Source organism: Pholcus phalangioides, unplaced genomic scaffold, assembly GCF_987345545.1.
Source record: "Pholcus phalangioides strain wild (caught in Gottingen) unplaced genomic scaffold, Ppha-v1.0 ptg000024l_1, whole genome shotgun sequence".
Lineage (NCBI taxonomy): Eukaryota > Metazoa > Arthropoda > Arachnida > Araneae > Pholcidae > Pholcus > Pholcus phalangioides.
Genome location: NW_028301616.1, coordinates 22,090,295 through 22,114,700, shown reverse-complemented (window position 1 = coordinate 22,114,700; position 24,406 = coordinate 22,090,295). Strand labels below are relative to the sequence as shown.

The 24,406-nt window shown below is 36.0% G+C and overlaps 1 protein-coding gene across 1 annotated transcript; it reads right to left on the bottom strand.

Moving 5' to 3' along the window:
* Positions 1-303: 303 nt before the first annotated feature.
* Positions 304-20,433, bottom strand: ric8a (ric8 guanine nucleotide exchange factor A). Its single transcript, XM_089250721.1, has 15 exons — positions 20,231-20,433; positions 15,486-15,533; positions 14,176-14,386; positions 13,892-13,961; positions 13,548-13,623; positions 12,278-12,330; positions 11,216-11,486; positions 10,270-10,364; positions 9,546-9,714; positions 8,195-8,293; positions 7,698-7,759; positions 6,819-6,901; positions 3,926-4,073; positions 2,055-2,174; positions 304-1,487 (listed from the first exon to the last, which is right to left on the bottom strand). The coding sequence occupies exons 1-15, from the start codon at positions 20,309-20,311 to the stop codon at positions 1,355-1,357; spliced, it is 1,719 nt and encodes a 572-aa protein (XP_089106847.1). The 5' UTR covers positions 20,312-20,433; the 3' UTR covers positions 304-1,354.
* Between the last annotated feature and the right edge of the window lie 3,973 nt (positions 20,434-24,406).

The following is a 24,406-nucleotide window of genomic DNA, read 5'->3' as shown; positions in this document are numbered from 1 at the left end:
AAAGAAAAAAACTTTTTTGAATTTGAAGCACTCAGAAGCATGTTTTTTGTGGCCTCAGGAAAGACAGGGCAACAACTTTCTAATTGGAAGTTAGAAGACAGTATAAAAATTTAGATTTTTTTTATTTTGTTACATACTGTATTTTCACTCTCATAAATAGTACAGGGTAATTTTTGAATGCGTTTCGAGAATTTTTTAAATTGAAACTATACCTCTCTACAATGCACGGTTGATGAGATAAAGGCTGCATTAGCACTTGCAGGACACCCTGTATAGTAAGAAAATAAATTACTATAGAGGCATAATTCTTTAGCCGTTCTTCTCAAATTACAACCAGTCAAATTCTCCATGTGTCTTGATGACATTTTTGTTGGGAAAAAATCAAATTAAATGCTATAATAACAAAGTATGTTATTTAATTATGATAAATGCTGGTTATTTAATTTTAAACTAGCAAAATCTGTTGAAAGTTCATGAGATGTTTAGAAAACCACATTGGTACTTGAGAGAGGTATTTATTATACTAATCTATAACTTAACAAAGTAAATCTCTTGACATCTTATTTTAATATGATTTTCATCATTGAATATATATTACTATATAATAATACTACACAAAAAATGCAAGGAAGGATTGAAATGCTATTTACAGATAGAAATCAAAACTACCTCGAAAAAACAAATTCAGGGGAATTCAAGAACTTACATGATCTCCAAAGCATTTAATTGCCACAGAAAAATTTGATTATTTTATATATTTTTGCCCTGTATATTTTAACTAATCTAGTTAAAGATTGGAGAATAAAAAGGATTTAATTTCGTTTAGTTGATTTCATATGAAGAAATTTTAAATTTATCATATGCGATGCAATTCGCTTTCAAAATTTATTTTACAGTAACAGTAGTAGAATTTCAAGCATTTATGATGTCATTACTCACTGTACAAAATAACAGCCTATTTGAATTTTAATATCCATGTTATAACATGATTGGATCCTCTTTTTAACAAAATCTTGCAACAACAAAATTCCTTACACACATATATATTTCTTTTTTTCCGATAAAAATATCTCTATCTTGGAAAATACGCACCAAATGAACATTTAAAACTCGAAATTCAACATAAAAATGCAATATGGTATCTAACATTGATGAAACTTACACACAAATAAAACATTCTGATTAAATAAATTATACTGATTCTACAAGATAACAAACACATCACCATGCGGAAAAACATTTTATAACATGACTAAGGAATGCCAGTCTCACGAACAAAAACACAAAGCAAAACTTGATGAGAATGAAACTGTTTGTCCCAATATATCAACTGTTTCAGTTTTCTCAACTGATTTCACTCATTACGATTACCATCACCTTGCTTGGTTATCTTTTCCATAAGGATACCTTCCTGAAGCTCCAATATATGTGTAACTGCGTATGGCTTCCCATCATCACCAACTCTCATTGGCTGCACCAACCCATCTCTATAATATTTAAAAAAAAGGTTGTTTTTTCATTTATAAAAAATTCAAATCAAAATTAAATAAAATACTGAGTGACAATAATCAGCAAATTTTATAGTGGTGGGGATCAATCAGATTTTTTTTTTTTGCTCAACAAGAAACTACCATCAGTGAAAGTAGCATCCCCACACACATAAAGCAAAATCATTTTGAACATATAACCGCAAAAGATTTTACTACTGATATCTTGTAAAAGCACATATTAGAATTATTACAATAACAATATAAATAGAGAAGGTATAATATATAAAAAAAAAGGAAAATGGGTAAACTTTCCACTTTTTCTACCACAGTTGCAAAATTTTTCTAAAGGTTTCTTTATTTGGCATACTTGAATGATTAGGAAAAGTTATTAAAATTATAAATTTATCATTTTTATATTGAATTTCAATTTCTGTGAAAGAAAAAAAAATCTGTTAAAACTGTGCTACAATGATCAAAAACATTGAAAAAGCCTAGACTTTCCGGCCACACACTATGCACTACTTCACAACCAGAAAAATTGCCTCAGATCAAGGAACAACTGACCTAGCCATTTTGTCCATCATATTGACCAGTTTCATCGCTTCACATTCTTTCTGCTCCTCGCTCATGCCTTCCATGGGATTTGGACCTGGCTCTTGATAACATCCAACAACTGGATTGATCCTGTAAAATAAGGTATAAAAGAATCAACTACTCTTTGCATGTACCATCAAAATATAGCCATACCCACTCATAAAGAAATAATACAATGAAACCTGTATAAAATGGAAGGTCAAGAGACTGAAGTTATTTTCCATTCCAGACAGGTTTCCGTTTCATAAAGGTGCACATAAAAAATACATGCAGTGATTTATTTCTATTGTTTATGAAACTCAAGTTTTAAGAACATCACCCAAGCTTCTATAAAGAACGAGTGTTAAACAGAGACATGCATATTATTATTTTGAATTTTTTCATGCTTGTTGTTTCAAATAACTTTTTATTTGAAATTTAAAATTTAATGCACTAATAGTTAAACTTCAATATATGTAAAGCGGTCTCCTGAATAGCAAGACAATGAACACTTACTTTTGTCAAAAATAGCTTACTTTTTTTTAACACAGTGAAACCTCGATGTAACTATATACTTATATATAGGACCAAGAAAAAATATCATTGTAGAAGGATTATATTGTTACATCAAGAGGCAAAATTATCCTTATGTCTGATCGAATTTATGCTGTTATCTTTTCTACATCAACATTGTAATGTCATCAGAAAATGTGCTTTTATGTATTTATTCGTCAAGAAATTGCAATTGATTAATTTATTATAAAAATTTGCTTCGATGCATTGCCTCTGTAAAGAAGTTGACTGCATCTCACTTTTGTGTTTTACACAGAAAGTAGCAATACCAATACTTTAGCTTTCAGTGATTTTTGGTGCAAAATATTGATGTTATCAAATGCCTTCTAAACAAAGAAAACAAGTGACAAAGTTAACATTAAATTAAAAATTATGAGCAAAATATAAAATAATATTGTTATAGTGCTTTCCAAAATCTTCTAAAAATATCGTTATAGAGGGATTTATCGTAGTAAAGAATATCGTTACATCAAGTATCGTTATAGCGAGGTTTCGCTGTATTTAAAATAAAAATTAATAAATTTCATACCCTTTTAGAAAAAAACATGAAATCAGTGTTTGTCAAAGTAGACACCATATAGATTTTGGGGACAATTCGATTTTCCACTTCCCTAATCTCTCAGCGTGCCATCAAATACAGATAGCCTGAAAGACGTGGAGTCACCTTATAAGATTTTTTCTGTAAAATCAAATTGTTGCCAAAATCTGTAACTGCCAATTCCAAATTTTCATCTAATATCTACTTCGACAAATGCTGATTTGAGTGATGTATATATTGCAAACAAAAAGTTAAATTTCTCCAGAACCAGAACACTGAAATAGGTCATTGTAGACTCTTTCAACGGCTGGCACAATGGACAAGTTTTTGATCAGTTTGACTGATTGTAGCTAAAAGGGTGTTTGCGGAGTTGATTATTAAACATTTTGGTGACAATTCAATTTTGAACTTTGCCAATTTTTCAACATTTAGGTCACCAACCAATTTAGATATTTTGATGGAAATAGTGTCACCCCTTATCCCTTAGAGGATTTTTTTACTCTTTCCAAATATGTGCTTAGTTTGCATGTACATATTTCAAAAACTACACAAATTTGTTTTTTTTCAGACTTGACAGCTTTTTCTTCCATATAATCAATTTTCCACCATAACTCGAAAAGAGTTGGACATAGGACAGGGTTGGTAGGTTTCATGTTGGGCTCATCATCACCCCTTTCATCTGACAAAACAGGTCCAGTTCATCCTGTACATTATTGAATGATGAAAAACATACATGTACATATATACGTACTTGTCTTTATATTCCAAGTATTCTTCTGTGTCACTATCAGCAGAATCACTAGAATAGGTACCATTTCCTTTACCACCAAGCATCAACCCTCTATTAGCAAGAAGTCCTGCTGCATTACCATAGCCAGTGTATTTTATAAGTCTTTGAACTATAAATACATTTTAACCACTGAATTATTGAAATATAGATGCAGTATTATCCATACAAAGAATGATAAATACATTAGAATTTGTATGTGAAGGAGGGGGAAGAGGCATTGGAGCGTTTGCTTTCTTCTGAAAGAACTGATAATGAGCATTACCACTGACATCCAGAAAACAGACATCAGGATGTTTCATCAAATTGCAAGAAACACATTGGCAAAAGCATTAAATGCAGGGAGATTATTTCAAACACTTATTGCTGCCACCAAAACAAATATTTTTTCACATATATGCACATTAATACATATTCTGAAAGTGTTTTTCCTATGGGTACAATTTTAAATTGAATGCACTGTGTTATCATACCTATTTGAAATGAAAAGTCATTTTCAATGTCGGTTGAATGAATGCTTCAAAATTCAAAGAATTACTGCATGCAGGATCAAGTTACTGTTAAATTACAGTCGAATTGGGATTGACAAATCCCAGGCACCAAGTCGCCATGGTGAATAGAATACAAATACAAAGGCCACAACAGACAAAATGCCCAATGAGGTGGCCGGAAAAAGATGCCCTAAAAAATATGGATGTCGAACACATATCTAAACTATATATAAAATATATATCTAAACTACACTCATGCCCATAAATTGAGGATAATGCCAGCTCCGGCAAATAAAGGTTCAGAAACAAAACAAATGTTACTTATTCATAAAGCCTATTTATTAAACAAAAGATAAAGAACAAAAACGATGGTGTATGTATGATACCATTCATAAAAACTACAATTTTTGGTCCCAGGAGCAATTGTAAAAAATATCTCCTTTACAAAAACTTACTATTACATGGTTGGTATGATGGTTAATACATTGTATGTCTCCCATGCGATGAAATACAGTCCGTACAACGCCTAGGCAAGCTGAGTATCAAATTATCGATCTGATCTTGGGAAAGATCACACCACTCAGCAAGCAATGCTCTCCGAAGTTCCAGTACACATGTAGGAGGTGGTTGACGGGCTGCAACTCGTCGGCCAAGCATGTCCCACACCTGCTCTATCGGATTCAAGTCAGGTGAGAATGCTGGCCCTTCCATACGGGTTATATCCTCAGATTCGTTTTCAGGCATTCGTTTACGATGTTTGCTCGGTGAAGACGGGCGTTGTCATCCATAAACACAAATTCTGCGCCCATGGCACCCCTAAACAAACGTACATGTTGTTTTAGAATGATGTCCTGATAAATTTGGGCTTTCATGGTTCCGGTTTGAACATGCAGATCTGTTCTGGAACCCAGTATAATTCCACCCCAAACGAGCAATGCTGCACCACCGTAACGGTGTCGTACAATAATGTTGTCTTGGTGGTAACGGGTACCTGGCGTTCTCCATATGAAAGTCCGACGTGAATCAGACTGCAAGCTAAACCTGGACTCGTCGGAAAACATCACACAAGCCCACTGTGACGATGTCCACATTGCATGTTCACTACTCCAGGCTAATCGCTGCCAACAGTGAGCGGAACACATCTGACAGGCCTGCGAGCATATAGACCAGTGTTTCCCAAAGTGGGCAATATCGCCCCCTGGTGGGAGATGGAATGGTCCAAGGGGGCGATAGAACCTACTGATTTAACATAGGATCCTATGGGTTTACTTGAGTTGGGGGGCGATGAGAGGAAAAAATTTCTGATGAAGGGGGCGATGGAACAAAAAGTTTGAGAGACTATGATATAGACCAATATCTCCAAAACGTCTGTACACGGTTTGCCTTGAAACTGTGGTACCCGTGGCTGCAGATAGCTGACGAGACAGGTCGGATGCTGTGCTCCGTCTGCTTCTTTTGGCAGTTACTGCCAAATACCAGTCTCCATTCGGCGTTGTAACTCGCGGGCGACCTGTACTGTAATGTCTACTGACATTTCCGTTATCTTGGAATCGTTGCCAAAGCCTAGAGATGACACTTTTTGGGCAATTCCAAGTTCCTCGGATACTTCCATCTGAGTACGCCCACATTCCAGGCGGCCGATAACTCTACCACGTAAAAAATCATCCACATGCGTCCTCTGTGTCATAACTATTCGCTTATGGCACTGAGCGCCTTACAGAACTCTTGTGAACAATTTCACTACTTTGCCACCATTCCTTATATACCCCCCTCTTACACTCTTGTCATTGTGACGTACTATTGGCATCATCTGGTGGCTTCCTGAAATTTACATATCATTCTTGCAGATGTGTGTGATAATTCTACAGGTGAAATTTTTACTTTAGATTTCGATTTCTGTGTGATTCTGAATTATCCTTAATTTATGGACATGAGTGTACATCAAAATCTATATTGGTGCCCGAAATTCTTTATATGCAATTGGTAGATTTGAGTCTAAGGTCATGATTAAACAAAAACTTTGTAAAAATTCTTTTATAAAACTTGAAAAATGTAACCCAAATAGGCTTTATTGGTCATTTTTTTAACTTTAAAAAGAACTTTTCTGAAACTTTCATAGTGTAATGCTGGCCTAAGGATGACACAAAATATTCTGATTGTGTGCAAGTATATTTTTAAACATATAAAAAGGGTAATTTTTAATACAAAAGGGCACTTGGGAAAGTCAAATAAACATTTTTGAACCGTTCTTTTTGAGAACACCCCAGCTTAGCTCCCAAATAATCTCACTGGAGCCTAATTTTTTTCCCTAATTTTTGACAAATATTAATGAAAGCCTATCAAACAAATAAGGGAATGACACATACCACTTTCCTTACAAAGCACAAAAAGGAAGTCAGCAACCAGCTCTTTTACATCATAAACTGGTGATGTCATCAATTTCACTAATCTGTAATTTAAAGGAGAAAAACATTAAGCACTTGCATATAGGACAATATGATCAAATTCGAAAACACAGAAGGTGGGATTTTGAAAACTGAGAAAGTATGTTTAAAAGTATAAACATCTAGAGGAGACGCTGCAACCCCCTTAAGCACCACACTAACGAACGAAATTTTGAATGAAATCTGGTCAGAAGAGCCAAATTGACATAATTGACAACAGATTATGCCTCTCACCAGGATTTGAACTCTCTCTTTGTTTTCCCTCAATCTTCTGTTTCGTTTGTTTCTAATATTATAAGAATATTCAACAGCAATCAATCATTGATGCACCTCTGAAATTTTATAAGCACTGTTCTAATTACTTATCTCTGGTACTTGCCTGGGGCCAGTTAATCAACAGGACAATGAACAACTGCACATGGCATGCAACATATAGCAATACCATTACATTCAATAGTTTCAACTACATGCATAACCCACCAAAATTGTAGCCTGCTAATTAATATAGATAAATGATCAACTTGAACACCACAGACCACCTCGTGCTACGCTAGATAAACTGGCATTAAAATTCAGGCATCTGCCATTTTAACTTCTAATTTCGAACACAGATAGCAGCACCTCTTGAACGTGAAACATGCATAATTCTGATATCATAAATATAATAAGGCCACACCCAATGTACACGAACACTTTCTAGCATGCAGCAATTTTTCAAGAAAATTTCTCTAGAGAAAATCCATAAAATATGGAACACATGGAAATAGCATGGACAACATGAAAATTAATGGAAAAAATTACTTGTTCCTTAATGTAGAGCCTTCTTCAGGTCTATTCATTACATCTCTCAGAGGCGGAAGAACCTGAATAGTAATAAAAGAAAAAAAAAATTTTAATATTAAATAAAAATAAGTTGCATCATGGTTTATGAACAAGAGTTATAATATTTTTTAAAATTCATACAATGAATAGATGCCATATCAAATCTGAGGAAGTCGATTCTCGTTTAAGTTACCGGCATTGCTATGAGGAAAATTCCAAAGCCCTTATGAGAATTTTTTTAACTACATGTAATTTAAACATGCACATTGATGGCTGGGAATAACTTACAATATTTAACCACTTTTTTGATACCTAAATAAAAACTTCTATAGCAATTAGCAATTGTCCAATCTCAAACTTTAACAGAGGTCAAACTGAAGCAAGAAGCTTCCTTTTTTAAATTTTATTGATGACACTAAATACTGCATTAGATAAGGATGATTAAATTCCATGCATTAATTCTTTCGATCACATACCCTGAGTCTCAAAAACTTCCTGATGTAACTGTTAGATCTGGCAGCCTCTGAAAGAGCTGTCAAAACTGGAGCAAGAAGCTCTTTACACATTTTATTCGGCTGCAAATAAATGAAAAAAAAAAACCACAAATTTAGTTGAAACTTTTCGTTAGTGCAGAATCTAAATAACACTTTACAGATTTAATTGATACTTCTCATTTCTTTCTAGAAATTAGTCACATACAACCAAAAATCATGATTAACTTTTGAAGACATCAGCTAACAGCCAAATAAATTTTGAATAAGCTGGATAAACATTACAGCACAACTTTGGTTAACGAGTAATTTGATTTTTGGACAAAAATTTTGACTTGGTTAACGAGCAATGATTTGTATTATGAGCAACAATTTCATGCTTTCTTTATTTAGTTTCACATTGACAACTGAGCTGATGATTTTTTACGTTCATTCACACACATATTGTGGAATTGTGGGTAATATTTTCTCCTACAGTGTCTGGTAAGCATGCCTCACTCAAACAATTAACACATGTACAAGCATAACTGTTTATGATATGAAACTAGATCATTGTAGTAGAGAATTAGCATTGTAGCTACGCAGTATGTGTGCGCATGAAGTTTCTTCATTTAATTCTGTTTGGAGGAAACTGTGGATTGATTGTATTGTTGAACATGACATTGAGGGGCTAGCTCATAAACAGGAGCCACCATTTGTCATAGAGATTGTGTCTTTCAAGAAGACCATGAGACTGGAGGTGAATGGGGATGACATTCAAGAACCAGTGGAAGAACATGGTCAGGAGTTAACCATAGATGAACTGATGGATCTCCATTGCCTGCAGCAGCAAGAGCTTATGGAGAGTATCTTGTCTGAGAAAGTGAGAAGTCCCACACTCCAAATGAGATTAGAAAGATGTGTAGAATGTGGGAATCTGTACAAAATCTTGTAGAAAACAACCAAACAAATAAAGCTGTAGCAGTGTGTGTAAGCAATAAATCTGTGAAGCCATTTATATATACAAACCTATCTTTAAATAGCTTAAAATCTAATACTCTGTCACATTCAATAGTTCTTAAGATCATTTTAAATGTGAGCTTGCATGACAAAATATGTTGTACGTTATATATCCCTCTTAAAATATAATTAAAACTTTAACCCCTTCCAAACAATGCTAATTAAGTCATTGGGGATATTTTTGCATAAAAAATTTAAATGATTTTTATAGCAATACAAAATTGAATACTGGTCAAACCACACTAAGGAAGACCAATATTATTATTTAGCTACAACATATTAAATGGCTGATATTATACATATAGCTTTCAGGTAAGAGAAATTTCACAGTGCTCACCTGATTCAAGCGTTTTTCAAGGAACTGAAGAAGAATATCAACTGCTTCCATGTTCATGCCATCGTAACAAACAGCACTCTCCTTCGCACCACCGGGAATATCATTAACAGGAGTTAGAAGCTCATCGAAACTGGCAGTAGGCATATTGGTTAACATGTCAACAGTATGGCTTAAAAAAAAAAAAAAAAGAGATATAATATACACACCTAATATGATATAACATTTAGATATTTATACACATGTATATGTATATATATATTTTTCTCATTTCAACATAATTTTTTTGTTTATTACACTCATCAACTATTTATTTTAATGTTCCATTTTGATTGAACAAATGCGTTTTGCCATTATTTTGCCCACATCACTATAGAAAAAAAATATTGATAAGGAAATCATCATCGGTTCTCAGAAGTTCCAGATAAAAAATAGTAAAATAATCTAGGTTTTACTGTATATATATGCATAAAATAATCCCTCGTTTTATCACAAGACAATGAAAAAAGTATGATATAATGACCACTTTATCTAAGTCAGAAGTTTCCAACACTTTAGTTTGTGCGGAAGCCTTGATAGTTCTACTAAGTAAAGACTGCTCCACAGAACCCAAAACATACTATTTCTACAAAAGTACAAATATTTCGATAAAAACTAAATTTTATTGCTATATAACATTGAATTTCAAGCTTCAATAAGTTTTAGCACAAAGCTTTATGCTTATTACCTCAAAAGCTCTTCCTTTTTTTCTTGAGATTTGACATCACAAAGTAGAATGTCATGAAGAATACTCATCAAACGCATGTAATGTGCTTCCTCTTCCTGAAAATAAACATCAAAATTACATTTCAAACCCCTCATCTGAAAGAATAAATAAATACACATGTGCAGGTGGAGAAGGGCATACATATGAAATTGGTATATATAGTAACATGGGCAAACTGCCATTTCAGTGATTCAGGAATTGATGAGCATGCACATACTGAAGCAATACAATAGCTGTGACTTAAATCTGTTGAAGTGAGATACATCGCAAAGTTTTTAAAAACATTATTTATGATGAGTCACAATGTTGTTACTGCTCAAATCAATCAATTCCAAGGAAAATCACTCACAAGATTTGTTGTTGCGTATTCCATTTGCAAAGTCTTCTTGTCTGCATTTATAACTTCATTTTCATTGGCAGAATAATTTCTTAGTCATTACAAAAAAAAAATATCAGTTAGCTGAGAAGAGAGAAGTCAGTCAACAAAAAATTCTGGATGAACGAGTGTCGGATAATTGAAGGTTCTACTGTATAAACATATTCATACCTAATTTTTATGATAGTTTTCTGGTCGACAAAATTTTTGCTCATGGACATTTGCCATAAGCAGCCAAATGCAGTCGGGCGCATTTTTCCAAACTTGTATGGACAATTCGTTTGTAATGGGAATACAAGTGTAATACAAGTAGTAATGGGAATACAAGTAGTAAATAGTGAAAACATTTAAAGAAATGGTATATTGTTTGGGACCAGACGACTAATTGGAAAAAATGTGTGGTTCTTAAAATCGAGTATCAATTACTTATATGAATGAATAACACTGAAATTTTCCTTTCAATGTGCAAAATTATATTGTAAAACTTAACAATGAATGAAAATAATTGATGAATAAATTTGCGATAAGTACCTCTTCCATGTTGTACTTCTCAATGTTAACGGTCAGATTAAACAGGACTTTCAAAACCTCACACAATAAATCCACTTCGTTGCTTTCTAGACATGGCACATAACCAATTTCTGTTTTGTCATTCTTTCCTTTTTTGCTCCTCTTATTGAACCTGCGCTTGCTACCTGTGTTATGTGCATGCTTGGCTATGCGCTCCGTGTTGTTTTTCAAGACAAGATCCAAAACCTCTGTGAGATATATAAGTCCATGTAGATCTGAACGCAGTTTTGGCCTGCAAAATCGATTAAAGTTATTTTCTTTAAAAATTAATTTCAATTGAGATAATTCAACATCATTTTTTTCAAGTATTTCATATGGTCCGGAGGGGGGGGGGGGGAGACAAGCTACAGGTATAACATAGGATCCTATGGGTTTACTTCAGTTGCGGGGTGATGAGAGAAAATAAATTTTGAAGATGGGGCGATGGAGCAAAAGTTCGAGAAACTACAACCTAGGATATTGAGATTTTGAATGAAAATTAACAACACAATATTGTTTTTACATAAAAAATAATTTGCATAATGCCTAACGGTAGATTAGCTGCATCCGTCAGGTACATACAGATACAAATGTTTTTGTGTAATATTACCGTTGTTAAGATGACCCCTATTTCAAAAGTATAAATGAATGAACATATTTTCATTATAGCTGGCATTACTTAATTTGCGTCAAATAACAAATTTTAAATTAATTAGAGCCAATATATCGGCATCTTCAGTGTCTAAGGGTTAAATAACAGTATTTGTAAGACCTCAAACAATTCATTGTCAGCAAACCGAATTTAATTTAACCAATTAGAGAATAAAATCAAATCTTTAGTGTCATAAAAATATTTAATTAAAAAAAATTACCCTTATCATAACTTTTTTTCCTCATTCATCATTTTTTTTAAATTAAAATTTCAAATGTTTCTTTAGGTCTGAGCAAAAAAAGATGTTGAAAAATTAAATATATAATAAAAAGATGATTATTGAAAAATTTCAAAATAACTAAGAAAATTTTTTTCAAAAACTACTACAATACCTGATATCTGCACATAAAGCAGTCAGCAGAAACAACATCCTCATATCGAATAACTGTATCCAAACAAAGAAAAGAGATATGTGTATATAAGGCAAGTTTCTAAACATTTTTACGTAATTCCAGTCAACACTCGTTATAATCCCACCGTTCCATCGAAAACTAAAACTTTATATCAAAAGAAAAACGTATAGAATAGTCGAATAGTTGTTATATGAACACATTCACACTTTTTCTCACAGCCATTGCAACAAAAAAAAGTCCCTATAAGGTGTGGTCATTATAACAAGCATCGACTGAAATAATTATTTTTACTCAATTTATAAAATATAAACCATAATGACCAATAATGGGTAAAAAAAATTGACATAACTGAATTAATAATTTCGGTTAGAAAACATTAATTCCGTTATTAATGATCTTGATGCACAGGCTATGAAAAAGTCGGCCAACTCTGGTTAGAGAAAAGAAGTACAGTTTCTGTTCATTGGATTCATCAGAACAGAAGGGAGGATAGCAGAATAGTATTTACAGAACACTATTCCCCCAGATACATGGATGAGTCAATATGTTTTTATATGATTTGTATTTATTTACCATATATAATTGTGTATAAGCCCCCCCCCCCTCATCTCAGGACCAATAAAACCACAATAAATTGAAAACCTGTGTTCATCACATTACAGATAAAACATCTTTTAAAGGATTTGATGATGAGTTCAGTGGAAACAATTCCATATCTTGTGAAACCACTGGCACACTAGGCCAATGACAGGTTTCGTTAAGGCACTACTTTTTGTTGTTGATTTACCTTCGAAATTCATATCCATTTGGTCCATAAATCCTCTGAATAATTTTTAAAAGACTTGTTGAAGCTTACATCTAAATGCTGTAAAATCTACGTTAGTTTGCAGGTATCAAAACCAACGATGTTTATGATTTTTTTTTTTTTGCTTTGGCTTTAACATACGCGGTTCTGTGGGGCTTAAACATAGCTATAAAAATTATTCTACTGTTTAGTGGAGGTATCTAAAGTAGTCCAATGATGTAGATACATGATTTGGTAAAGTGGGGCCAATATTTTCTCCTCAAAAACTGATCCGTATATAAGACGACCCCCCTAAAATTAAAGAACAAATTAAAAAAAAAAAAAAACTAGCTTATACACATCTATATACAGTATTTATTATTAGACAACAATTGATTACAGAAAGTTAAATAGAGAAGCTTTGGAGCATTTATATTTTACATAAAAAAAGGAGAATAAATTTACCTTGACTTCGTGTGGTAAAGCAGGATCTTTATATGTCCTTAATCGCAACATGATGCCTTCAACACAATTATTGGAGCTGAAACCGAAGAAATTTTTAAAAAAGTGTTAATATGAATCTACTAAGAAATTTAGTAAAAGGAGACCATGATTGCGATATCAATATTGAAAGAGGCCATAATGGTAGTTTGGGGTGACACATGAACATTATTTAAAAGGCAACATACACAAAAACGGGGTGATATTTCCTTGTACGAGCATGAGTGTGGCATATGTATTTCATAATGAAAAATAACATTAAATTTAAAAGCATGTATTTTTTCAGAAAATGCAGAAGCTAATCTTACCAACATTCTCTTTGAATGCTACTGCTGTTATAGATCAAATTACACAGAACCTTTTGTGCCTCCACAGTGACTATAAAGGGAGAAAACTCATGAAAAAAAAAACGCTCATTACAAAAACATCAATATAAATTGTACATACCAGGAAAGTCAGGTCTAGTAACATTTTCAATGTAAAAGAAATATTTTCTTATCACTAATTTCATGTTTCATGAAAATATATTCAACATAAGAAAAGTTTTTTAATTCAAAAGCTACGGTAGAATGAAAGAAATTTGTTCACATACATTTTGGATCTTGCGCTTCGTTGGATTTGTTCAAGAGTTCTTCCTCCTTGGAGACAAGACCGGCATAGCTCACAAGTTTGCTCACCACTGGTTTGCTGAAAATGTTTTCTAGTTCACTCTTGTCTCGGCTCAGGATTCTCAAGGTTTCCAGACAGCTTGTACCAAGACTTGGATGGCTGATCACATGTCCAAGGACCAAATCGACCAAATTCTATAAATGAATGGGGGAGAAAATTATAAAAAATATATATATCTACTGTATTTATTTAAATCTAACAGATTTATTTTATTTGAACATGTACAGTGAAACCTCTCTGAGATGGACACACTAAGAGAAAAAAACTTGTCTCACACAGAATGAAAGCATAGTCTGCAGTGATGTATTTACAGCGGGGGCTTAGTGGGCTATAGCCCAGAGCGTCAAATTTGAGAAATAGTTGGTCAAGAAAATTAGTAGAATGGGAGAAATGCAGCAAAATTTGTGTAACCCTAAATAAATCTCCTCTGCCCAAACAGCTAGAGGCTAGGTCAGTGAATGGCCAAAAAGGCGACCTAGACAGTTTACAAGCACCTGAGCAACAAAAAAGGTGACTCAGAACATGAGCAAGCATGTGAACGACCAAAAGAATGAACTACAGAGCAGAGGACCAGGACAGTGAATGACCTAAAGTATGTGTGCAAGCATGTAAATGAACAAAAGAGTGATCTAGAGCAGTGGTTCTCAAACTTGGAAAGCCCACAGTCCAGCTGATTCTTTTTTTTTGTGAGTGGCTTGGTCATAAACATGACTAATGAGAAATATGAAAAAATTAACAGTAAATCACTCCCCGTCCAGTACAGAGATCTAGAGTGTGTGCAAGCATGTGATGACTAGAAGAATGACCTAACGTGAAATGAATGACCATGTTTAAACAAGGAGGATCAAAAGAGTGACCCAGCAAGGAACCATGTCACTGGGCAATCAAAAGAATAACCTAGAGCATGTGCAAGCATGTTAATGACTTGCACACTAACTAAAAGAGTGGCTTACAGAGTGGGTGAGCATGGGGGTGACCAAAAGAGTGACTTAGAAAGCGGGTATAATTGCAGGAGTGGGGAGGGCCGAGCAGAGTATAGCACAAGCTGGCAAACTCGGGGAAAGAGTAATCAAGAAAATTAGGTCTGAATGGGAGAAGGGCAGCTAAATTTGAGTAGCTCGCAGGTGGCAAAACCATAAATGCATCTCTGATAGTCTAATTATGATTACTGTTTGTTATGCACTTTTAAAATATGAAAAAAAATATTTCACTCTTAAAAAAAATAATAATTACCTTTTTCATTTCCAAATTATACTCTGGGAAAGAAAATGCTTGGGAATGCTAGAATTGAGGAAATGAAAAACTCATTAATCATCCCATACTAGAAAGATTTTGATAGTGATTTAATTCTCATACATATAATGTCATAAAACATTTTCAAAGCTGTCAAATGGTGTGATTTAGCATCAGGCCATTAATGGATGTAACGTTGAAAGATCGCTTTTATAAGATTTTTCCCTTGGTTTTTCATGGTGACGTCGATGAAGTCTCAGTTTTTCGTGCAGGATCTGCACTAACTTTAAAATGGTCTCAGTAGCATAATATGTAAATAATTTACAATATAGTTTGTTAAGTGTTACGATACTACATCGATTATCAAAAAGAACCTAACAAAAACTTCAATAAACATCCAGCAGAGACACACATGACAATTAGAACCGAGCCGACATTCGAATGCCACACTGTTGCCATTTCGCGACTCATTATACTACTAATAATGATAATAAATTATTAACATCTTCAACATCTTCCTCCCTTTAGGAGAAAATTATGAGTTTCCTATAGTTTGTGAGAGTAAGTCAGCCTGGATGGAGGCTTCACCAAGCAACCCGATCTTGTGACCGTGTAAAATCCATTATCCCTGGTTGTCTTTGATGATGGGGCCTGCTACCCATTTCTGTGGTGTTGGAGCCTGGCATTGGGGCGATACCTCATCCTTGGTTGCTGGAGATTTAGGACCACTTATTTCTGGCTTGCACATGCTTGCTCTTGCATCTTAGGTAGGGATGTCACAGGATCTTGGTGGTGACAGGCTGGCCTTGAAGCTGTTTCCTCGATTTCCATATCTTGTTGGACACATGGTACAATGAATTGCCTGCTGCTTCTCAACGTGGAGCCCTCATTTGTATGGATCTCATACATGTGCAGGCTGATCTGCTTTGTTATGCAGGCTTCTTCCCAAATCGGTCTCTTGTGAAGAGGGTTCTGGTGCCCCACAGAAGCTCCAGGATATAATGGCAAAAGGTCTTGTGATGCTCTGTTATATCGCTGAGCCATCTCATTGTCTTGCTAGCAACTTTGTATGGACTTCCGGAATCTGCTGTAGAGTGAATTGTAGACGCCGGCTAGTGGTCAGCAGAATCGTATGTGTAGGTCTTCCATAGATTCTTTGAGCAGAGGTGCATCTCAGTTGGTCATCTGGCATTTTATGTTGAGCTTAGAGCTCAACGTAATGGGTCTTCTCCTGCGCGAGCACACTTTTTGAAAATGGATTTCACAATTTTAACAGCAGATTCTACCTGGCCATTAGAACAGATGTTCCCTGGGCTTGACATGAGATGACGAAAGCCCCACCCATTTGCAAAGTCTAGGAACTCAAGCGAGTAGCATGGTAGCTGCAAACCATGGACAGGTGGCTACCGTCTGCTAATCGGTTCATGCTGAAGCAATTCGGCTTCTTTCCTGCTTGAAGATGGAGTTACACCACCACTGCCACCATGTTTATTGTTACGATACTACATCGATTACAAACGAGAACCTAACAAAAACTTAATAAACATCCAGCAGAGATACACATGGCAATCACAATTGAGCCTACACTCGAATGCCACACTGTTGCCATTCTGCGACTCGTTACACTACTAATAAAATTAGTAACATTTTTAAAACAGTTAACTTTTATTTATTTATTTATTTTACCTTTCACAGCTACCTTTTATACAACAAAACAAATGAAAGAATTGAATGGAATTTTTCTTAAATCAGTCAATTCATTTTGCCTCTACCTGCTAAATGCATAGCCCTTTATTAGGGCCGTCACTCCGCTGCTTCCCTGACCACTGTTGGAGGTGGACCAAGGCACTGCAGTGCACAGTTTGAGAACCCCTGGCATACGCCAATATTTATATTTAATGTTGTTTATTGGGAACAGATATAGTATAATCCCTTTTATCTTTGGCAGATGTCCTTTCTAGCCTGTTGCTGCTTTTCTTTGTGGTCTGGAAAATAGGCCATTTTTTTCTATTGGCGTATTTTTTTCCTCTTGGCTATTGTTATTTCTTTGGCTCCTGGGTTGTATTTCCTTTTTTGTAACTGGTTATCATCTGAAGGCGATGTCACCTTTAGAAGTTGCTAGTAATTATAAGCTTTAACACAGCATTTGGATTATATGAGTGCGTTAGCACATGCACCCATATTTCAGAGGGGGTTTTTTTGTAAATATCGTACAAACAATTTCCCCAGTATGTTACATTCATTTTTTTGTTAGAATATTTCATTTGGAATTTCTTCTCGGGATTAAATATGGATTCTCTCAGGTTGTAGACATTTCCTATTTCTCCTTTAATTAAGTTTTTCATAATATCTGTTATAATTTTAATCCTGTAATCGTATTTTTAATTAACACAGGAAGCTTTTTAACCCTCACCTTCAGGCCCGTCATTTAGGGGGGGCAGGGGGAGGGCAAAGGGCCCCCCTCCGGCTTTTGAAAATACACTACAAATGGTAAATATATATACAATATATATATATATATATATTGTAGCATATATATATATATATATACAAATATATATATATATATATATATATATATGCGTACCTTTAGTACATGCTCTTTGCCCCCCCCCCCTCTCCCCCCCCCGGCAAAAGTTGAAATGATGGCCCTGCTGACCTTTGGTCATTAAGGGGCCGTTCAAGTATTACCTAAGCAAATTTTTAGCCATTTTTGATCCCCTCCCCCTTTGTCACAAAAATGTCATCATCAGCTCTGCTCCTCTGAATCCTAACGCATATTGGTGGGATCAGAGACGTACACAAGGGGGCATGGGGGGCTCGTGGCTTCCCCCCCCGTCCCCCCCGACGATCAAAAATTTACTTTTTTTAATGCAAAAAAATTTTTCTTTTAATTGACATTTCGGAAGAAAATACCTTTATATGTTATTATAATCAATTTCTGTTTGTTCAATCTGCCTTCAATCAAACAAATGTTGTTTGAAGGCTATGAACTCAAAATTTATCTTTAATAAATTCATTGCAACCCACCCTCTAAGCCATATAATGATAAATCGCATAAAGGCCTTTGGCCCGCAAACCAAATACAGCCCTAGGAGTCATCTGATACGGCCTGCCCTCCTCGAACTTAATTTTGCAAAAATGAACTAAGCGGCACATTTACAAATCGCTTAAGTGTTTCGTGGTATAATTCCAGAGTATTTAAGCGGCCCTTGGTACATTTTCAGATTATTTAAGTGGCCCATGGCACATTTTCTGATCACTTAAATGACCCGGGACACAGTTCCAGAAGACTTAAGCGATCCATGACACATTTAGAGATCCCTTAAGTGACATAGGACATAGTTTTAGAGCACTTAAGTGGCCCCCAGTGCAGTTCTACATCACTCAAGTTTACCTGCGGCACATTCTCAGATAATTAAGTGATCCGCGACATATAATTACGAATCACTTGAGTGATGCATGGCACAGTTCCAGAGCACTTAAGCGGCCCAGAACATTTCTAGATCACTTGGCTCCACAAAACATTTAGAGATCACTAAAGTGGCTCTCTAGGGCACTTATCAATAGGGGAAATGTTACTTCAAGTGCCCACAAACTATCAAAAGGTTTTTAACGTTTTTGGCGCACCGAATAAGTGTCATTAAGAATATTTCATATTTTCATAAAGGGTGGTTGATGACGTAAGCATTACCCAAATCCCTCCCCCTGTTGTCATCAAAAGTCAGCAAATCGGGCCCCCCCTCCCCCCCGGATGCTGACATCATACTTGAATGGCCCCTAAAGACAGTATGGGTTTTTATTTAAAAGAGAGGTTTGGTTTTTATTATTAATCTTAATCCCTCATTTAGTTTAAAAATGTGTAGTTATCGTTTCTGTCTTGTTTTTTTTTAATCTAATTTTTTGTTTCAACAGCCATGTTATGTCTTTTTGGCGATTTTTTTTCTTTGGCAAGAAAGGTGTTTGAAAGTATGACCGTGTTTCACTCTCGGCGACTTCTCATCAGGCTTTCGAGCATTTTTCTCGCCAAAGAAAAAAAAATTGTCAACGTATCAGCAAAAAAAGGGACTACACTCTAGCCGTTCCCAGATCCCATTTTCATGAGGCACCTTTGCACTTGAGGGCCCCGGGACATGCTAGGGTGGGACTGCGTGTTTAAGACAACATTGGACAAGTGTAGAGATCGCTCATGGCCCCCATAATACACCGGAATTTTAAAAACATATATATATATATATACATCTAATGACTGACTAAACATTGTTGATTACGGGCATCTTTATCGTTGGGCATTTTGCATGTTGCGGCATTGTATTTGTATAATCATCATGGGGATTCCCCCTATCAAGTTAAAGCTTGCTTCTCACATCAAGTATAAATAATTTCTTTAATAATTAATAAACATATTTCATAACTGCCTAAATGAGCAATGACAAAAAAAAAGTGTTGACATGATTGACAATCCCAATGCAAATTCATGTCTACTTACATTTGTCATTTTGAAATTTAAAAAAAAAAAAATCTTAAACACACAAATTTCTTCTTAAGTGCCAGATAATGCCAGTATTTTAATGAATTTCATGGGAAACATTAATAATCAAATGATTATTGACACTTCCTACTACAAATAATATATCAATGGGATTCATTAAAATAGCACATTACTTTAATTAGCAGTTTTTCTAATAGTAAACAATTGAAATGATGTTGACCGGCAATAATTGGTGGGGAAAAAAAAAATTAACCTTCGCGAGAAACTCCGAAAGCGCCTCCTTAGCATCGTCTTCGCCTCCAGCGCTTAATTTATGGATAATTTCATCCTCCATCACTATTCGAATTATCTGTCTTTTTTTTTAACCTAAAAAGAAATAATTATCATAGAAATTGAATCCACTAATTTAAGATTGTTTACTCCCTAATGAGACAAGAATCAGTTCAGCTCGAAACTATCATAGGGGGGAACATACTTCCCGTGTTTCTTCGCATATTTGAGATTCCAACTTCCGTATTTTTCAAACGTTAAATATGGTCAGGGAACTGACAAGATTCGCAGCCCATGATGATTTTGCTGCCATCTATTCAGGAATTTGGGAATCTTGTGAATGAATCACAAATATCAAAAATAGGACTCGCGTTCTTACCTACTATCAATCAGAAAGCGAACAAAAAAAAAAAAAACTATCAACTAGTGTTGTTTTTAGACAATAGATAAGTTTAATAAACAGCAAGTTCATGCTGTAGGATAGTTTTTATCGCTAGTCAAAGCCGTCCAAATTTCTTCTATGTCAAGGAACGTGGTGGGGGGTATTTAATTTGAAGACCTCCATGTTTGAAGCAGGCCCTGATGAAGCAGGTTCTTGACATCGAGCGATGGTTCCTGATGATATTGCTGACACAGCAAGGGCGTAGCCGGGGGGGGGGGACTTGGGGGGTCTGGTCCCCCCCCCCCCGAAATGTGAGAAAATGACCGAAAAAAGGGAAAAAGATGGCCAAATCTATTGTTCTGTCACTTTGATCCCCCCCCCCGAACGAAATTTCTGGCTACGCCCCTGTGACACAGGTTACAGCCGGGTTTTCCCAGGAGCAGGTTCTCCTCCGCCACGTCAACCGAATGGGATATTTCGTGCAAGGCCGCAACTAGATGCTTGGTCACCCGGGGCAAGCAAGCATTTTACGATACCCCCCCCCCCTTCCTGTAATGTTGAAGGAGAGGTTTCAGAATGAAACTGCGCTTCCTCGGGTCCTGCTCCCCCCTAGTTGCGGCCATAGGGGGAGATAGACTTGGAAGTCTGGGCGGGCACGGTCATTATTTCTGGGGGAGGGGCACGATGATGATGTCAATTCATATATACATTAGATGAGCCAACTTCACCGTGCCTCCCCACGCCCACCCCCGTATTTCCACCCATGGTTGTGGCCCTGATTTCGTGTCCGCAGAAACATGCAATTCTATGACGCTGACGTAAAGCGCTGGCATGAGACATGTTGCGCTCTGCAGGAAAACAGTCTTGCCGCTTTTCCTATAGGTGAGTGGGCAGCGTGTCAATCTGGGCGCGGCACGGAAACGTTGCTTTTTGAAATAAGCCGGGTTTTCCTAGGAGTAGGTTTTCCGTGCCGCGCGCAACGTGAATCACACAACGCGACACACCGTCCACTCACCATAAGAAAGACAGTATGACTGTTTTCCTACAGAGCGCAATATGGCTCACGACAGCGCTTTACGTTGGACGTTATTGGCTGACTGCTTCTGGATGAGTCAAATGCGTCTTGCACCGCGCGTTCCACAGATCTTCCCTTCATTTTTGCTGCGTTTTCTTTCCCTTCCCTTCAAACCGGAGCATGCAGACGACAGAGTAGCTGATGCCAGGGCCGCATACTATATAGCCGCCCCATAGGCGGCGATGGACTTGAAAGTCTGGGCGGGGGCACGGTCATTATTGCTGGGAGGCACGATGATGAAGATGTCAATTCATATATACTACATTAGATCAGTCGACTCCACCTTTGACGCTGGGGGGGGGGGCAATGCTTCCCCCCACGCTCCCCTCGTATCTCCGCCCATGAGCTGCCCTGAGCTGATGCGCCACGTTAATAAAAAACAAACGCGTAGCGTGATTATGTAACACGTTTCTGCCGACGCGAAGTGATCCAGTTTGGTTCACGCGACGCAAAGAGCCTACTCCTAGGAAAAACCCGGCTGTAATGTCCTCTATACCTATTGAGGACTTTAGGACAAGTCATAGTCTGAAAACATCAAATTCATATATTACTCACTTAAATATGGTCGGCCTTGACTTACTATAGTTGGCAGGTGCCATAAGTTGTCCTTAAAAAACTTCCAGCCAAAATCCTCTTCAAAAGTAGCCAAAATATTTGAACATGTGGTGCCATCTATGAAGCAACAAATGCGTTACAGTTTGACGATACTTCAGCCCAGTGGTTCTCAACCGGGGGCCCCCAGAATATTCCAGGGGGGGCCATGGAGGAAAATATCGCAAAAGGGGAGCCATGACTGCTGATAATGGGGCCACGAGGAAACTTATTAAAAGAGTAACCAAAAAAATTTAATTTCGAACAAAATGCATAGAATATTTTTAAGTAGCATTAACATAAAGATTTGATTGATTTTTCAACACCGAGCATAAGGATCTGAGTAGTTGAAAGATGAAATTCAGTACTTGAAGTATCAAAAATTTTAAGAGTTTCACGGAAACAAGCATAATGACATTTTTGTGTGTGTGTTCATCCAATTTTTCATAATTATAGGGCTCTGATTTTTATGACCTAAAGATGAAACGTCGTTGATGATAAGTTATTAGCTACTACGTTTCTTCTTTAGGTCATAAAAATCAGAGTCTTAGTCATAAGCTTGTGTTATCAATAATTATAAGGTTTCGAGTTGAATGCATTTGTTTAAATACAGAGTCACTTTAATATGACAGTGATTTACAGTAACATTTATTTGAAGACAACCAACCAAAAAAATGCGTTAAATGTGGATAAAACGGTTTTGTTGGCATAAGGAGAGACAGGGCTACACTTTGTAATTGGGTTTTTGAGCACGCAGTGTCCCTATAAATAAATTCCCCTGTTAACATTTTTATTTTAATAACTTTAATACCCAACCCTTTGCAACATAAACGACATATCTGAGTACTACACGTTATTTGAATAATTTTTCTAATTGAAAGTATTCCTGTAGGGTGAACGGTTTCTCAGTAAACTACTATTCGTCTTGTTACTTATATACCCTGTACGTTATATATAGTAGGGTCTGTTATGTGAAATATTGTGTTGTGTTTCAACCAACTCACACGTTGCTTCGTTCGCCTGCGAGAGAGAGAGGACACATTATGAACCAAAAAAGCCACTTAGAGATATCTTGCCATCCAACGAGACATCAGAATTTCACGATGAATGTAAATCTCACCGTATCGAAATTATAATCAATAAAACAATAATTTTTTTAAAAAATCTGATTATTTTTTTTAATGTGTTGTAATATGTTTATTTTTATTTTTCGTTATTTTCATAAATTAAAAATTAAATTCAGACACATATTTATACTTCAAATATTATTTAAATAATTGTCTTTCAACGGGAAAACGGTGGGGGGGGGGGGTTTAGGAAATTAATCATGGTCGTAAGGTATTATGACGTCTTCAAGCGCAAAGGGGGTCGTTCAACTATTCCGTCAGCAAATTTTTTGCCATTTTTCGACCCCTTTGTCAGCAAAAGTCAACAAAACACTGATCTCTTTGTCAGCAATATTTCATATCTTCAAAAAAAAGTGGTTGATGACGTCAACCTCTTGCTCCCCCCCCCCTTCCCCGTATTATCAAAAGTCAGCAAATCAGAAACCCCCCCCCCCTCGATGCTGACGTAATACTTGAATGACCCCCCCAAAGTTTACATTGATTGAAAATAATGTATAATATTTTTTTACTGTGTTGTATTGTGTTTATTTTGCTTTTTCGTTATTTTCATAAATTGAAAATTAATTAAATTCCAACACACATTTATACTTCAAACAATATTTGAATAATTGTCTTTTAACGGGAAAACGGGGGGGGGGGTTAGAAAATTAATCATGGTCGCAAGGGGGACCACAGGAATGAGAAATGTTTGAAAAGGGCGAGGCCGTCTTAAAAGCATCATGGGCTCCCGGGCAAATTGATTTTGCTCAGCCCTCTACCCAGACTGCAAATGCCTACTTACCAATTCACATGCTCAATCTCGCAAATCGTAACCATATCGCATTATCCCCCCCCCCCTCCCTCTCTTCATTCAAGGCCTTCGTGACGTGCCCGGGTTGGCCCATGCGTCAAGACGGTACTGCCTCAAGTGCATATAGGTGCCTTGAAATTGTGCATAGTTCCCTACGAAATTTGGTACAATGATTTTAAAAATTAAGTATGTGT

Coding starts and splice junctions, on each gene's coding strand:
- ric8a (XM_089250721.1), bottom strand. CDS start 20,311: ATGGAGGATGAAATTATCCATAAATTAAGCGCTGGAGGCGAAGACGAT. Junction 11,487..12,277: donor GCTTTATGTGCAGATATCAG/GTATTGTAGTAG, acceptor TCGATTTTGCAG/GCCAAAACTGCGTTCAGATC. Junction 4,074..6,818: donor TGTGCTTTGTAAGGAAAGTG/GTATGTGTCATT, acceptor ATGTATTTATAG/TTCAAAGACTTATAAAATAC.